Genomic DNA, 17905 nt, shown 5'->3' with positions numbered 1-17905 from the left:
TAGGAAAACGCCCAGCTAATGCCAAGGATGGAAGAAACCAATCTTGCCAACACTTTGATTCTTGACTTCCCCAACTCCAGAACTATGAGAAAACATTCCTCTGTTGTTAAAGGCACTCAATCTGTGCTATTTCTATTAGAGCAATTGGAACAAAGATATTACCCTAGAGTCTATATCCTCAATCTCAAAACTGATTTGCTGTACCAAACAGATTTTATGGATTGCCTTTTTCTGCTAGTTAAAAATCACGTTTCATTATTTATCATCATCTGCTTTTATGGTCCCAGCATATTTTCTTTTCTTTTTTAAAAAAGATTTTATTTATTTGACAGAGAAAGAGAGAGAACACAAGCAGGGTTAGTGGCAGAGGGAGAAGCAGGCTCCCCACTGAGCAGAGAGCCCAAAGCAGGACTTGATCCCAGGACCCTGAGATCATGACCTGTGCCAAAGGCAGATGCTTTAACCGACTGAGCCACTCCGGTCCTAGCATATTTTCAGTGTCGACAATGTAATGAAGCCAACTAGAGTAATGACAATTTATTTTACATGACCACATCGAAAAGACAACCGAACTGAACAAATGGGGAAGGCAGACACAGGCAGAAACAGATCCACAGTGATGCGCGATCCATTACTTTGCAGGTTCCCATATGCCATTTTCTGTGCTGTGGCTACCATGGTAGCGCTAGGGATGGGAACCTAGGACTGGCCTCCGTAGCGTTTTCCACAGACGTGCAGTTACACTGGCTTAGTGACAACGACGGCACAAGAGGGCATCTTTGTAAGTGTGTAACCCAGAATTTAAGCAAGATTCCAGGTTTGGACTAACTGAATCAGAGTAGAAAGGGGTTACTAAGGGACCAATCCACGGAAAAATTCAACAAAAAACCAACAAAAAACTTGGGGTAGGTGGAAGGAAGAAAGTGGGGAGAAGAAAGGGCCGTGAAAGAAAATGGAACATCTCCCGGGAAAATAAGGCCACGTTGCACACTGTTCCTGTACGCTAGTACCTACAGACTTGCGTCCCGAAATCCTGTAATTACATGAAAAGCACATATTGGTAAAGACTCACAGGATGTAGGATTACAGAGATAAGGCATATATTTCTCAAGAGAAGAAATGAGAAGGTTGAGAAAAGGGTAATGGGGAGACCGAGGCCGTAATTCATGCACAAAACAAAACTGAAAGGTATGCGTCGTACATACATGCATGCGAGAGTTAATTTTTCAATATAAAGGTAGGAAAAGTATTCACCTCACATTCATTTTTTTTTTAAGATTTTATTTATTTATTTGACAAAGAGAGAGAGTGCGCAAATGCAGGGGAAGCAACAGGCAGAGGGAGAAGCAGGGAGCCCGACGTAGGGCCTGATCCCAAGATCCAGGGATCATGACCTGAGCCAAAGGCAGGTGCTTAAGGGACTGAGCCTCCCAGGTGCCCCTTCCCCCTGCATTCAACAGCACTTGATACTCAAGTCAATAGAGCAAGTTTTCTGAGGAAGGGACATTAATGTTCTGTGCATCTACATACCGCAGAATTCAAAGAAAACTTTAACATGTTCCATTTACCAAATGGGCAAGAGGCCCAAATCCACATGGGGGAAAAAATTCTGTGACTGTTCTAAAATATCCAAAAAGTGGCATCTCCAAGCTCCTTCATGGTAGCCAGAAACACATGTCCCTTTCCCCTGGTAGACAATAACCTGCTTCGAGTGACTTCCTCCATATCCCAACCTCTAGTATCTAAGAGAGTCACAGAATTACAAGTAATGTGGTGACAAAATGTCCATTCATTCTCATGGTAGCCTAATGGCACACTGTCCCTATGCACGGCACAGAAACATAATGGTTATAAATACCCAAGATCTACCAGCCAAGAAACTAGATGTAGCAGGGTTTAAAGGGAAAAAAAATCCCATGCAGACAAAATGACACTGCATTTAGTTAATTTCTAAACGGCAATCCCTCATTAGGCACTGGGGCCTGTAGCAGGCACAGGGTGAGTACCGCAAATGTACAAAGACATTTAGAGGATATGGCCTCTCTGTCCTCAAAGAGATTTTCAACAAGAATGGAGGGAGGTAAAACAATTTGAAAGAGGCAGTAGACAGGGATTTAAGAAAGAACCTTCCAAAATGCAGGGGCTTAAGAAATTCAGTTCATCCCAATTTTAAAGATAATAACACAAGTGAGACTATGGAGGGCCAGGATATTCACGGGCGCCAGGGCCAGACTGCAGACTGGGATTTGCTTAATTTACGGCAGTGTCTGGTCAGCCCTCCTTCCCACAGTCATCTGTGACCCGGGGGCGTGCTGAAGACTAACAGGAGGCCCGAACACGGGGTCCTGGCATCAGCACCTACTTTCCATAAACGCCTGCTGCCTGAGGACACTGTGGGATTAGGCTAAGTTCGAGTTATTCCCGTAACTGATCTCACATCTCTAACTGGCGCAGAATTCTCAGTAACCCGACAGTGATGGAAGATACGCACGTTAGAAGGTGGCTGGGGTGATGGACATTGGGGGGGGCATGTACTATGGTGAGTGCTGTGAAGCGAGTAAGCCTGATGATTCACAGAGCTGCACCCCTGGGGCTAATGGAACATTATATGTCAATAAAAAATAAAATTTAAAACAAAAACATACACACGTTGCCTGTACCTCAGCGCAGGACCTTGGCCGTCCGGGGCCACACGACTGGGGAGGAGGGCTGTCTCTCTCAAGGGGAGGGGAAATGAGAAGGGGGGGAAAGAAGTGCCCAGAGAGGAAAAGGGGGAAAGAGGAGGTGAGGAGAGAAAGCAGGTGCGAGAGGAGAGGTGAATGACAGGACCAGAAAGAGAAGGAAGGGGAGCCCAAGGGCAGAAAGTGGAGGCGGCCACAGGGAAGAGAGGAGCAGACCAGCGTCTCCCTTCCCGGAGAGGCTCATGTCTGAGCGGGGACCTGCTGGGGTTTCACAGAAACCGGGCGGGGCGGGCAGAGGCCGCTCCATTCCCACGGCAGTACCCAAACTCGAGGACCCGGTGCCAGGGCAATCCGACCTCGGTAATGATGCAATCTGGAAGAAAACTCTATCTGACTTTGTGATAAAGGCAGTGCTTTCCTGAAGATGAATTACTCAACCTTGCTGAGCTGAAGACAGACTGTGTAAACCGCTCAAGGAGGCCAAGTGCCATCGCCCGTAATACTCTCCTATGCTAGTAAATAGTCCTCACCATTTTCCCATAAATGTGGCCCAAGTAAGCATTAAACATTCTTGTACTATCCTTAGACCCAGCTTAACCTATCTGACCCTGCGCACCCATACCCATGAACGCTGCTGAACTTGGCTTTGTCTGGTTTACCTGCTCCTTTCACCCCAAGCGGTCAAGGGTAGTTGTAAGATTCGAGCCTGAGCCTAACTGATGTCAAAAGAGGTGGCTCTACACAGGCAGTGTGGATCCACATGTATCTCCGTACTTAAATTCGGAGCTCTTCACCTGAGCTCAACAGCCACGGTACTGTCTGCGCGCGTCCCACTATAGACTCCGTGCCCGTGATGTAATTTTCTTCTTCCCCTTGAAAACAGAGGTGTCTGAAAGAATTACTGCCCTACTCTTAAAGGGCGGGAAAGCGCCACAATTCCCATCATATACGACAGGGACATCTTTGTGAAAACATCACATTACAGAAGTATTTTTATGCCACTGTCACCTTGACATATTTTAATAAAGACAAAAGAGCTTGTTAGTTGGTTTTTTGGAACTTTTTTTCTTAAAAAAAGAGGGGGGACAAGAGAAAGAATAGTCTAACCATCCCTTAAACAAAACAAACAAAACAAAACAAAACAAAAAATGAGAGAATCCCTCAAACTCCCCCGGGTTTGGTCATCTTTGCTCTTACGCAGGTCTCTGCTGCCACGCTGTGGGCACGACACCAAATTACGAGCCTTGCAAGTCAGAGGTCTCGGAAGGCATTACCAGTTTCATTCTCTCAACAAGAGACCCAGAATTACAGCAAAGCGCTCAAAGTGCTCTCTCTTACGAGTGACCCCTACTCTTCAATTTCAACAATAGAATATATGTACTCTCACTGTTCTAACAGTTTTCAGTAAGAAATGGCAGGGGCCGTTGTCAGGAAAATTATCCTGGGAGTCATCTTATTCCTTCCCAGATCAAATATGAAGTCGAGTTTGAAAACATTGTCACAAAATCAGTGGTTTCACGTTTACCTCTGAAAAGTCAAATGGCTTTATTTCTGTTTAATGTACCATTAGCTAGAAAAATATACAATTCAAGAATTATTATAGCCATCAACAATCATACCTCCTTTCTATAGGGAAATAGTGTGCTGTATTTACAGCTATAATAGGGAAAAAATATGTTCTTTCATCATTGTAGTTAGTACATAGGCTTGACTTTTTTTTCTCATCACACAAAACTTAGAAGATGGGAAACAGAAAGGAGAGAATTAGTTAAACACATTTATAAATCTCTTATAAAACCATTTAATGCCACAAAAATCAATACATGTTTGTGAAATAACTATTTTTAAGACTGACTTATTTAGAGAGAGCAAAAGCACAGGAGTGTCGGGGAGCAGAGGAGCGGGAGAGGAAGTCTCAAGCAGACTCCCCACTAAGCACAGAGCCCATGCGGGGTTCCATCGCGCGACCCTGACATTCGGTCCATAGCGGACAGCCAAGCTGAGCCGAAACCAAGAGTCAGATACTCAAGTGACTGTGCCACTCGGGTGCCCCTGAAATAATTTTTAAAATCTGCACTTTGTGATCCTAGTGTTTGAATTCACACGTATACATATGTTAAAAAAAAAACAAAAAACCTGCTGAGCACATTTGATATCAATTTCTATTATATAAACAAAAGTGAAAACCCACCTAAACCCTCAAAAAGTGTGACAGGTTTTTTTTTTTTTTTTTTTTTTTTAACTAACAAGCAACACAGTTGACTCCTTTGTATGTGTGTATGTGATCAGGATACGAACCAGTTCCATTACCTCAAAACACTGCCTCATGCGAGCTAACCGTTTGTAGATGGCAGCCTTTATTATCTAAAGAATAGATTAAACTTCATTAGTTCATTAAAAAACACTGACTGCCCATTCTCCGGGCACCGAAGTAGGTGCTGGTGACACGAAGCGCACTGGGAGCGCACACAGGGTGCGCACCAGCGACAAAACCCGGGGCTTGAGTTCTGTGGCTCGGGAGGCTGCAGCTGGCTGACAAGGCAGGAGGAGGAGATGATGCTTAAGCCAAGTCGTGAAAACTAAAACAGAATGGAGGGGGACAGAGGCACCTGGAGAATTGTCCAGGGTGTCCTTGGGGGAAAAGCATATCCCAAGGCAAAGTAGTAGGAGCGCATGACACGCAGCGGGGCCCTGAGGGGGCAGGCGGTCTGCTGTAAGGTAGGGAGCTGGCCTGGCAATCAGGCCTGGTCACCGGGGTGGGACCTTGGGCACTGCTTAAGCTCCAAGCCCCAGGTTCCTAATCTCTAAGCTGCTACTACTACTACTGATGCCAGAACAAGCACGAAAGCTATTCAAAATTAAATTAAAACGTCTCCTAATACAAGATTTAGGGTCCTTCATGGGTGCCTGGGTGGCTCAGTCAGTCTGCTTCCAGCTCAGGTCATGATCCCAGGATCCTGGTTCCCAGGCATGCCTGCTTCTCCCTCTGCCCCTCCCCCACCCACTCGTGTGTGTGTGTGTGTGTGTGTGTGTGTGTGTGTGTGTGCGCGCAAACTCCCTTCCCCTCCCTGCCCACCTCCCCAACAGACCCACACTAATCTTAAAAAAAAAAAAAAAAAGATTTATGGTCCTTTCAGATAAAAAAAACAAAGGAACACAGGATTCCATCATGTTCAAAGATGTTGAAAGGTAAAAGGTAAAAGTAAAAGTCCAAAAACCCCCCAAAAAACAAAAGCTAAGTCCAATCCTCCCAGGTCGAAAGCTGCAGAATTCCTCAAGGAGAAGAAAGCAGTGATAATAAAAAGTGGTTCTGCCTATAAGTTCGTGACTGATGAGAATTCAGTTGGAGTCCTGGCTCGTATTTCAACTGACAAAGTACCTTCCAAATGTATTTGAAATTCATTTTTTTCATTCATAAAGATCTAGAATTAAGTATAGAAAAACTGAAGAGAATTAAATACAGGTTTAATTCTGTATTTTTTGCATTAAGGAATCTGTCCATATTTAGTATTTTATATATTAACATTAAGAGAATTTGGCCCAAGTTGCTTTTTTATGCCAAACAGATTTGAACTTATGATGTGAAATTTATAAATAGTAGTGTAACTAATTTTTAAGGGACTGGAGGTTCAGCAAATTCTTAAATTTATCACAGAAGTTCTTTAAGAACTAGGGAAGGCTTTGTTTTGAAATTTAAAAGTTATGTTTAAGGAACTGCATATTTTAAATTTATAAATGCAATTTAAAATGTTTGTAGGACTTCATCTGTAAATGGAACCAAATGTTAACTACCATTAACATTAACCAAACATTAATGTGCCCTTTAAAAGAGAACGGTAAATTTTCCCAAATTTAAAAACAATCTACTGACTTTTATAAACTGGATTACCAGACTAAAAGAAGAACTAGGTTTCAGAATTTGTAACTTTAAGAAATCAAATACTAATTTTTAGAAATCTCAATAATTCTGTGCACCAAAAACTGTCCTCAAGGGATATTAACAAACCTGAGTCAACAAAAAACCTTATTCCAAAGGGCTGTTGAAAAAAATTAAGTGACACGAATATGTAAAGAACGCATTTTGCGAGAAGACTACCATTTAAGACTCAAAAGTCTGCCATTATTGTTACTATGTTAAATGTGTCTGAGGAGGTGGGAAGGATGGAAATAGGAAAATAAGCAGACGGCAGACTGGAAAGTATCTGAGGTCAAACGAGGGAGCCTCACCTTCTCTGTCCGACACAGCAGCGCCCCCTGATGGCTCTGGCAAGGTAAGGGGCAGCCCTGGAGTCCGTGCTCTGGGTGTGGACGACTCCGCCCCACAGTGAGGCTGGAGAGGAGGCATCAAAAGAAACATAAAACCTGGTGTCTGAGTGTTTGAATGAACTGTCACCGGGTGAAGTACTAGTAAGAGGGGATGATGGGGGGATTCTGGAGACTATGAAGATGGGGTAAAGTTGAACATTTTACCATGATAGGAAATAAACAGGAAAAAAATGGGAAAATGAACATATTCTTCCTCCATTCCTGTCAAAACTTCTGGTGACCATTACAAAAAACCATACAAAAGGGAAAAGGCAATCTGAAGCTGGCAAAGTTTTGCTGTAAAGAGACAAAATTTTAAAAATCCAATTTCCCTAGGATGAAAAAGGACATTTCCCACAGCTAAAAGCAACAAAATACTTTGCTTTCTGAACAAAGTTCCTTAAGTTTCATGTTTTCTGATACCTAAAATAAAAGATAAAAATTAAAAGGGCTCTCTCTATTGTAAGAAAAATTTGCTCTTGATTCTTTAAGGTGATATGGTCATAAGCTAGAGCTGGGCCAAACGGGCAGGCAGTCACCATGGATCAACATGGGCTTTCTAACCAGAGTGACTTCCCTAACTGACAAAGTCTTTGTCAGACAGTCTCTTCTGAATAGAAGATAGCTGATGAGAACCAAGGGATAGTTTGACCTCAAGATCGCGAGCCAGTGGGGTATGTGGGAAACGATGGGAGTCATCTTAATGCTTTAGTTGTACACTTATTTAAACTGGGGTCTTCAGAAATGAGTTACATTAAGAGATGGAAAGATAAAACTTTCTAACTACTTTATACATGGTTACTGCAGCACCGGTCAAAAAGAACGGCATGATAAAATTAATCAGTAAAACAGAAACAACATAAGACAAAACACAAATGGCTGGAAATCAGATAAGCAACATACAGGAAAGGCTTGATATACTCCTAATAAACAAAGAGTGACAACACAAGAATATAAAGATAAACAGCAAATTAGGAAGAGAAGGAAACATTTGTTGACAAAAGACAGTTACGAAAAAGCTGTGTACATTTATGTAAATATAAGTGCTTTCAATACAAGTTTATAGGTAAAAGCAAAGGAAAAGGACTCAAAGAATATTCACCAACCTGAACTAATGGAAAGCCTTCATACTTCACTCAACATACTGCAAAGATTATCTACAGTTCTTATGAGGATATATTCATAAATTATTTCTGTAATAAAACTGAGGAACAGGGGATTTTTTGGGTAAGCCAGAACTATCTTGTTGCACATAAAAGCAAGGAAATATTCAAGGACGAATAGTGTTGAGTCAGAAGAACACAGAAATCAGTTTAAGGTAGCTCCCACTGGCCAAACAGAGAATAACGTGGGCATTAAAACAGTAACAACTGTATCTGATTGATACATTAAGAATATAGCAAATTCCATGGATTCACAGTGAGAAAGCCAAAACAAAAGCTCACTTTCTGCCACTGGAGATAATCAAGAACATCAACTCCTAACTCTGAAAATTGGTAATAGAATACAATTAAGCATTTATTCTGCCCCTTCAGCAGGAAATACATCGTAGGGTAACTAAAGAGCCCCTATTTGTTTTTGGCAAAGATTATTAATGGAGGCTAAAACCATCGAGGGAAAGATTAAAAACAAAGTCACTATCTATCAGAGAGGTGTGGACAAAGAGATGGAGGCCTCTTTTATTGTACCTCCCCCATTGCTACAAGCCCCTCTAGGTGACTTTCAGGGACTTTAAAGGGTCAGTTCCCTTTTTCTTCTTCTCTTTACTTTTCTCCCCTTCTGGGAGGCAGATATTAAAGACTAGGACATTTGAAAAGTACAACATACGTGGGGAAAATTAGAAAGTGATGACTATACATGTTCAGGGAAAGTTTCAGAAAAGGTTCTGAGAAGAACTTAAGTTTACATTTGTGGCTCATCCTTGCCACAGACACAGCATACAACAATAAAACAAACAAACAAAACAACAAAAAACAGCAAACTTGGGGAAAACGGAGAAAGCTCCAGAATTATAGCACTGGATACAAATGTCCAGTTTTCAACAACCAAAAAAATCACCAGAGATACAAAGAAACAGGAAAGCATGGCTCATTCAAAGGGGGGAAAAAATCAAATTGAATTTTGTTCCTGAAAACTGTCCTAAAAAAGACCAATGGCAGATAAACTAGACAAAAACTTTAAAATAAGTGTCTTAAGATCAAAGAACCAAAGGAAGATGTGATTAAGGTTAAGAAAATCATGTATGAACAAAATGATAATATGAATAAAGAGATAGAACACATAAAAAATTGTGGAACTGAAAAATACAATAAATGAAATTAAATAATCACTAGAGCCTTCAAAGGCAGATTTAAGCAGCAGAAGAAAGAATCAGCCAACTTGAAGATAGGACAATGGAAATTATGAAGTCTGAGGAATAGAAAGAAGAAACATTGAAGAAAAGTGAACAGAGCCTAAGGGACTGTGGAAACCATCAGGCCGATAGACAAATGCATTATGGGAGTCCCAGAAGGAGAGAGAGACTGGAAAGAGAAAATATTTGACAAAATAATGGCTGAAAACTTCCCAAATTTAATTAAGGACATGAATATAAATATCCAAGAAGCTTAAAGATTTCCAAGTAAAATGAACTCAAAGAAACTCACACTGAGACACATTACAGTTAAACTTTCAAAAGACAGAATCTTGAAAGCAGTAAGAGAGAAGCAACATATCATACAGTAGGGTATAGTAGTATATATAGTAGTATCATATAGTTCATATACAATAGCTATCATATACAAGGTATCCTAATAAGGTTATAAGCAGATTTCTCATCAGAAACTTTGGGGGCCAGAAGGCAGTCAGCCAACATATTCAAAGCATTAAAAAGAAAAAACTATCAACCAAGAATCCTATATCTATTACAACTGACTTTTAATAGTGAGGGGAAAATTTAGACAATCCCAGATAAACAAAAGTGGAAGGAATCTATTACCACTAGACCTGCCTTGAAAGAAATGTTTAAGGGTGCAGTGTTAAATGAAAGGACATTACTCAGAAATTCAAAGGCATAAAAAGAAATAAAGATGTGATGAGCACTAGTTGTTATATGCAACTCATGAATTATTTTTTTTAAAGATTTTATTTATTTATTTGATAGAGAAAGAGAGTTCACAAGTAGGCAGAGAGTTAGGCAGAGAGAGAAGAGGAAGCAGGCTCCCTTCTGAGCAGAGAGCCTGATGTGGGGCTCGATCCCAGAACCCTGAGATCACGACCTGAGCTGAAGGCAGCGGCTTAATCCACTGAGCCACCCAGGTGCCCCTAACTCATGAATTATTGAACATTACATCAAAAACTAATGATGTAGTACATGTTGAATTTAAATTAAAAAAAGAAAGATAGCAATACAGGAAAAAACATGGGGAATTATAAAAGTTATTATTACTATAACAATGATTTATAACTCCACTTCGTTTGTCTACATGATTTAAGAGAATAATAGTTTTTAAAAAACAATTATTTGTAAAAGCTAGTATTGTTGTAACTTCAGTTTGCAACTCCACATTTTGTTTTCTCCATAATTTAAGAGACTAATGCATTTTAAAAAGTTATTGCTGGAGTGGACGGGGTTGTGAGGGATGGGGTGGCTGAGTAATGGACAATGGGGAGGGTATGTGTTGTGGTGAGCGCTGTGTAAGATTGATAATCACAGACCTGTACCCCTGAAACAAATAATACATTATATGTTAATAATAAAAAAATAAAGCGGGACGCCTGGGTGGCTCAGTTGGTTAAGCAGCTGCCTTTGGCTCAGGTCACGATCCCAGCGTCCTGGGATCGAGTCCCACACCGGGCTCCTTGCTCGGCAGGGAGCCTGCTTCTCCCTCTGCCTCTGCCTGTGCTCACGCTCTCTCTCCCTCTCTCTCTGACAAATAAATAAATAAAATCTTAAAAAAAAAATAAAGCTTAAAATTATAAAATTATTATTATTTTAAGGTTTCAGGCACAGAATGTATAAAAATGTCATGTGGAAACATCCACAACTGAAAGGATTGGGGAATGGAGCTGTAAAGGAGCAGAGTTCTTATATGTTATTGAAGTTAATCCCCAAACTGAAATTAGAGAGTTCTAACTTTAGGATGTTAACCATAACTCCTTTAACCTCCCCTACCACAAATACCTATAGAATATATACAGAAGAAAATAAGTAATTTCAAAATTTCACAATAAAACAATCAACCAAAATGGAAAGTAAGATAGTAATCCAGGAAATAAGAGACAAAATTCTTTAAAGTATATAGAAAATAAATACCAAAATGACAGAAGTCCTTCCCTGTCAGTAATTACTTTAAAAGTAAATGGTTTAAACTCTTAAATCAAAAGACAGAGATTGGCAGAATGGATAAAGACACATGATCCAACTCTATGTTACCTTCGGGAGACTCTCTTTGGATCAAAAGACACCCACACACTGAAAGCGCAAGGATGGAAAAAAACATTCCAAGCAAAAAGTAACAAAAGGGAGTAGGGGTAGCTATACTACAGCAGACAAAATAGACTATACATCTAAAAAAGGTTACAAGAGACAAAAAAGGGACATTATATCTTAATAAAATGTTCAATACAGCAAGCAGATATAATAATGGCCAACATGTATGCCCCTAATAATAGACTATCAAAATATATGCCACACAAACTGACAGAAGTGAAGGGAGAAATAGTTCTACAATAATAGCTGAAAACTTCAGTAACTGGCCCACAGCAAGCGACAGAACAACCAGGTGGAACATGAGGACACAGAGGATGTAAACAACACAATAAACCAGCCAGATCTAACAGACAATTACAGAACTCCCTACCCAACAACTACAGCATACACACTTTTTTTTTTTTTAAAGATTTTATTTATTTATTTGTCAGAGAGAAAGAGAGGAGAGAGTACAAGCAGGGGTAGCAGTAGGCAGAGGGAGAAGCAGGCTCCCTGTTGAACTAGGGAGCCCAGACCTGAGCCAAAAGGCAGATGCTTAACGGACTGAGCCACCCAGGCGCCCCAGCATACACATTCTGCTTAAGTGCATGTGAAACATTTTCTATTACATGTTACATCACAAACGGAGCTCAAACAGATTTTAAGAGACAGATTTCCTATAAAGTATCTTCTCTGAGCATGACAGGATAAAGTTAGAGGTCAGTCAACAGAAGTAAAACTGGAAAATTCGTAAATTCCTGGAAATTAAAAACACACCCTTAAAACTCTTCCCTTAAAAGTAATTTGAGGGCGCCTGGGTGGCTCAGTGGGTTAAGCCGCTGCCTTCGGCTCAGGTCATGATCTCAGGGTCCTGGGATCGAGTCCCACATTGGGCTCTCTGCTCAGCGGGGAGCCTGCTTCCTCCTCTCTCTCTCTCTGCCTGCCTCTCTGCCTACTTGTGATCTCTCTCTGTCAAATAAATAAAATAAAATCTTAAAAAAAAAAAAAGTAATTTGAGATAGGGCTAAGGACTTAAGCATAAAAAAGCAAAAACATAAAAGTTGCAAGAGAAAATGTGGGTAACCAAAAATCTTTCACTCAGCATGTGGAAAATTCTTTACCTAGGACACAGAAGTGAGATGTCATAAAGGGAAAGACTGATTAAATTTTTAAAAATTCTATATGAAAAGTATCTGTAATACATACAATAAACTGGCTAATTAATTTCCTTTACTTAGGAAGATGTGCGTGGATACAGCAGGAAAAAATGGGCACAAGATGAACAGTTTAGAGAGAAAGAAATAAAATGCCCAATAGAAATAAAGGAAAGACACTCAATCAAAATTAAAGAAGTGCAAATCAAAACAATGAAAAACTTGATCCAACGGGGGAAAAAAATGAACAATTCAAAATACCATGTGCTGTGCGGGGCTGGGAAAACCGAGTGTGAACTGAGGCAGCCCATCAGGAGCCACAAAAACAAAAGATGCTTATGTGTGCTTTTAAGATGATGGGAGGTTAAAATGTCTTACTACAATGACCATTTAATGGCCTTAATGTTCACAGACAGCTTGCAATAATTTAAAGAGGATACCAGTGGCCAGGCTGCAGAGCACAAAGCCCAGATAGTCGAGGTCGTAGAAGTAGAGATACAGAGAAGACACGGATTATCGTCCCAGAGAAAGTGCAGAGCCGCCTCACCACTTTGCCCTTTGTCAGTAAGATCAGGACAAGCTTTAGCCGATGGGCCTAGTGTTATGGGCCTGGTCTCCCTTTATCCGCACCTCCCCCTCAACCCCTAGTCTATCACCTCCTAGTAAAAAGATCTTACAAACTACTACTACTAAGTTTGTTCACGTGTAAAAGGTGGGTGAGTACTTTTTCAGAGCTATTTTTAGGGATTAAACGAGATAGTGCATGTAGTCTGTGGCCCAGGCTAAGCATTCAGTAAGTAATATCTGCTACTTGGATGCTGAACATCCTATTCTGCAATATTTTATTCTCATGCTTGAATAGTGCTACTATATATATTTTTTCTCTCTGTATGCCTCTTACTAAAACGTGGACCAAATGTTTAACATTTGGACCAAATGTTAACACACTTAGTCCACTGCTGTCCCACGGGTGTGCCCCGCTACAGTAAAGAATCAGCGGGCAACGGATGTTATCGCACTGGGCACGAGAGCGGTGTCCTCACTTAGCAAACGTGAGGCTTGCCAAGGCCTCTGACCACCAGCAACCACTGCTGTGACGGTTTGTTTTCTAGTGGTTCTTGATGACCCAGAACGAACTTGGGAGAAACACGGATTAGAGCCCTCAAAATGAAGTACCAAAAAGCAGAGCATCTTGGTTTTTACAAAAGGGAAGAAAAGATGTGCTTTCCATGAACGTGCGTGTGCTCGTTCTGCACAGACATCGCTAAGAAGACATCAAAATACGGGCCAGACTGACTGGGAAATGCTACCTCCAACTCTACCTGAGAACGTAACAGCTGGATTGCCTTGAAACAAAGACAAGAGAAGAAATGGGCGAAAAAGGACTCTCTCTCAAGAAACCATTTCTTGTCAAATTATATCTCGCCAACTTTTGAGTTATTCCTGCTGTGATCTTTCCACATTTTCTTTCTCTCCCCTTTCCTCTGACCCCTCCTTTGTTCCCTCCCCATTTGTCCTGTTTACTTAGACTTCATTTGCTATCAGTCACATAAATCGTCTCCCCTGTGTGCACCTCGAGATAAGAAGCATGTCTTTCTCTTCAGTTGCTGAATTTCCTGCCCAGCACCTCACAGAAAATCTACTAGGAGGTGCTGGAAGAGGTTCTGAAATAAGCAAATAAAATATTATCTACATGGCAAGATCCTGCCAAGAGCCCTGGGTCAGCAGTCAGGAGGCTTGGACGCCGGTGTCAGTTACGCCATCTGCGGGGTCTGTAGCTTCAGACAGAAGCGCGTCAGTATCCGGGTCCTCGTCTATAAAATGTGATCTTTTATTTTCTCTGCTATTCCTTACGGTTTTACAGATTGAGAGGCTGAAAGTAAAGGTTGTTGTTTATGCTCATTTAAAGCACCACAATTACTTCTCTTGATCCGTATTATTTGCCATCCAAACCTTCCAAATTTAAGAAGGGATAGTACAGTTATGCTATTAGGAGAGGCAGATTTCATTAATGCATTTATTTGCTTTTTCTTAAAATAAGCACAAAGCCATAAACAGCTTGCCATTACAAATACGCATAATGTTTATGTTCTGAAACAGAAAAGACCTGTGTTCACTGCACCGTTTCCCAACTTTAATTACGACTTAGATAAAGTGTTTGAGGATTTCTTACCAGGTTCTGGAAGGTCTAATTTTGCACGCTTTAGTTCCACCATAGAAATCTGAAGTTGCTCTATTACAAAGTCATCCTCGAAGAAAAAATCCTTTGCCAGGGTCTCCTGAAGAAATTCTACAAGTTCTTCCATAGACAATTTCATTAGATGTTCTAAGAACAAAATCAGAGAAATACAAATGCTGGGTTAACAGTTTCTCAGGTTGAGAAGGTAACATATTCTATTCTAAAATAAAAAATATTTTATTTTTTAAAAGGGGCACAGCATACAACTTACACATAGCACTGTGACCGTCACTGACACTCAGTAAGATGAAGTATTTTATGATACTCAAGCAGTCACATCTATTCTTCGGGAAGACAGGGAGAAGTGATTACTAATAAGTACCTTCTTATGGGTTTATTTAAGAATGTCACACCTTAGACATCAATATTAACCGAGAGCAAGTCCTTCTCAGAGACACGGGCCACCAGGTTGACATGAGGGCTCTCTGTTTCATTGTTACGGAGCTCCGCCTCCCACAGGACACCTATTTCAAGGGTTTCTAATTACAGTTTCCGAATTTCTAAAAAATCTGGATTACTAACCTTATTTGTATTTCTACTTATGAAATTAGTTTTATTTTAAAAAATTCAGATTATGGCGCCTCGCCTGAGTGGCTCAGTCGGTTAAGTGTCAGCCTTCGGCTCAGGTCATGATCCCAGGGTCCTGAGATGCAGCCCTGCGTGGGGCTCTCTGCTCAGGTGAGAGCCTGCTTCTCTCTCTCCCTCTGCCTGTCACTCTGCCTACTTGTGCTCTCTACCTCTCTGTCAAATAAATAAATAAAATCTTAAAAAGATAAAAAAGAAAATTTTAAAAAATAAAAGAATAAAAAAATTCAGATTACAGATACAAAGTAGAAAGCAAAAATCAGCTATGACCCCACTAGCCACTGCCCTATAAGTAGATGTGTGGACACGGATCAATTTAAAAAATTGATTATACTTTAAGTCCATCGGATATACTATAATGTACTATAATCCGCTTAATCAGTTTTCTAATACTGGACATTTAGGTTATTACTCATTTTTTTTTTACTACTTAAAACTAGTAGTGTGTGATAAACCTGCTATAACAATGTCTCTACATGTTGATAAAACAATCAGGAAAAAAAAAAAAGAACAAAATCTTAGGAGCTTTAGCTAAACTCTTGGTTAAGTTGCCCAGAAAGTTTATGAAGCATCATACAGCAGTGAAGAAAGTTCATGTAATTAAGTCCCTGAGCTTTTGTCTTCCTGAGGAAAAAAAACGACATTATTTAGTCTGATGATACGATGGGATATAAAGTAGCTATTAGGCTTTAAGTCTATTTGCAAAGGGTGAAGAAACTTCCCAGTTGCCAAAATTAATCAAGACTCATACATAAAACAGAATTTCAGATGGAGAACAGACCTATGGAGAAATACATCATGTTTCCACTTTCTTGCTGTTGAGTGAACATTAAACGAATATGCATATATCTTAATAAAAAAGTATACTTTTGTTCCACATCTTGGTCAGTTCATAATCCAGAAGGAGAGGAAAGACAGGGAGAGAAGGAAAGGCAGGTGAGGGAAGAGAAGAGGAGGAGGTGGGGAGGTCAGGTGGGGGAGAGACAGAGGTGGACTGTGGTTTTCCGACAGACCCTGAGCCTTGGGAGACAGCTGTCCCAGGACTGTGGTTTGTGCGCTGGCGGAGTGAGGAGCGGGTGTAAGGGAAATGAACCACAGCACTTCTGAATCCTTATCTTTCCGAAGAAGCAATACAAACTTGATTTTAAAGGGAGTTTTCATTTCTCTCTAAAGTTTGCATAATCCAAAGGCCTGCTTTTCAAGTAAGCAATCCAACAATTATATATTAAGATACCAAACATGTACTTAGAACAATGTCAAGCACAACAGGGAAAGAAAATACACACAAAAACGTGATCCCAAGTACTCAATTAGCTTATAATTTCAGTTGGGCAGCTGAACAGAAGAATCATTCAAGAATAACCTAAGGGAGGAGAATGATCAATGAATGTGAAACCTCATTGTAAGACCTGGACTCCAAGTGCTCCTTGAAGTTCTAAAGCTTTCGAAGATTCTCTTCTCTGCAGAGTTACAAGAGGAGGTACTAGGAGGAGTTGTAATTTTAAAGACTGAACTGAGACTTTAAGATGAGTAAGGTTCTTCACATTCAAGAAGAAAACTCTCATTTCTTGACTTTTAAAGTAAGGCACTGCATGCCCAATGTACAGGGCCCTTGAAATTCTGCAACTGACCCTTGCATTTAGGCAATAAGTGACTATACTTGCCCCAGAGGCCACCATGCAGTTAAGCAGAGAGACAAGCAGGAGGTGTAGATCCCCTTTGGTCTACAGCCTGGAGCTGGGTGCTTTTTGCTTGGATGGAGGAAACAAAGATGGGAAAATGTCTCCACTACACTTTTTAACTAAGGGCCTGGTTCCTTTGGTCTCTCAGTTCTCTGATTACAAACCAGAGACTGAGACTGATGAAAAGCAGTATTATGAGTATGGAAACAAATACTCAGTAGGCATAATATTATTAGTGCAACCAACACATTGCATTCTACTGCTTAAGTGGGAAAATTAAACTGAAATAGGAAAAAAAAAAATCAAAGACCTCTGCAATGTAACGAATGAGCTTCTAGCCAGAAGAAAGGACCGATGGAAGCCGATTACCAACTGGACAGGATTTCTTCACTTTCAAGAATTTTTTAAATTCACCACTAAAAGAAAATGAATCTGAAGTTGGGTGAGGAATGAGAAATCAGAGTTAAGTCAAGCCTTGACCTTTGTGAAATCTTTATACTTAAACATTTTCTTACTTTTGTGTAATTTTAAGATTGTGTAAGACATAGCGGTAAGAACTCGTTCTCCTTCAAAGATGTAGATATCCCATATTCTGAGGTTTAGTGTAAAGGGAGTCTATAATTAAAAACAAAACAAGATAAGATTAACAGCTCACTCTTGTCTGGTATTTATAATTTTATGATTGGGTTTTGTAAAGAAATACTCACACGATCAAGGAAACATTGAAAAAACCATTTCATTGTGTAAAAACTTGTGTAGATTTCTTGAGAGTCCTGAAAAAAACAAGGGCTTCAAACTTCTGGATTGCA

General features: G+C 40.3%; 1 protein-coding gene across 3 annotated transcripts in view; it reads right to left on the bottom strand.

Moving 5' to 3' along the window:
- Positions 1 to 17905, bottom strand: part of USP6NL (USP6 N-terminal like) — a 153973-nt gene that overhangs the window by 9272 nt on the left and 126796 nt on the right. For all 3 annotated transcript variants that reach the window (XM_044229336.1, XM_044229334.1, XM_044229335.1), the window contains 3 exons: positions 17804 to 17869; positions 17612 to 17711; positions 14764 to 14916 (listed from right to left, as the gene is read on the bottom strand). In XM_044229336.1, the coding sequence (XP_044085271.1) occupies positions 14764 to 14916; positions 17612 to 17711; positions 17804 to 17869 (319 nt within the window). The remainder of the gene's footprint in view (positions 1 to 14763; positions 14917 to 17611; positions 17712 to 17803; positions 17870 to 17905) is intronic.

This window comes from Neovison vison, chromosome 12 (genome assembly GCF_020171115.1).
Source record: "Neovison vison isolate M4711 chromosome 12, ASM_NN_V1, whole genome shotgun sequence".
Classification (NCBI taxonomy): domain Eukaryota; kingdom Metazoa; phylum Chordata; class Mammalia; order Carnivora; family Mustelidae; genus Neogale; species Neogale vison.
This window is presented reverse-complemented; position numbering and strand designations above follow the sequence as displayed.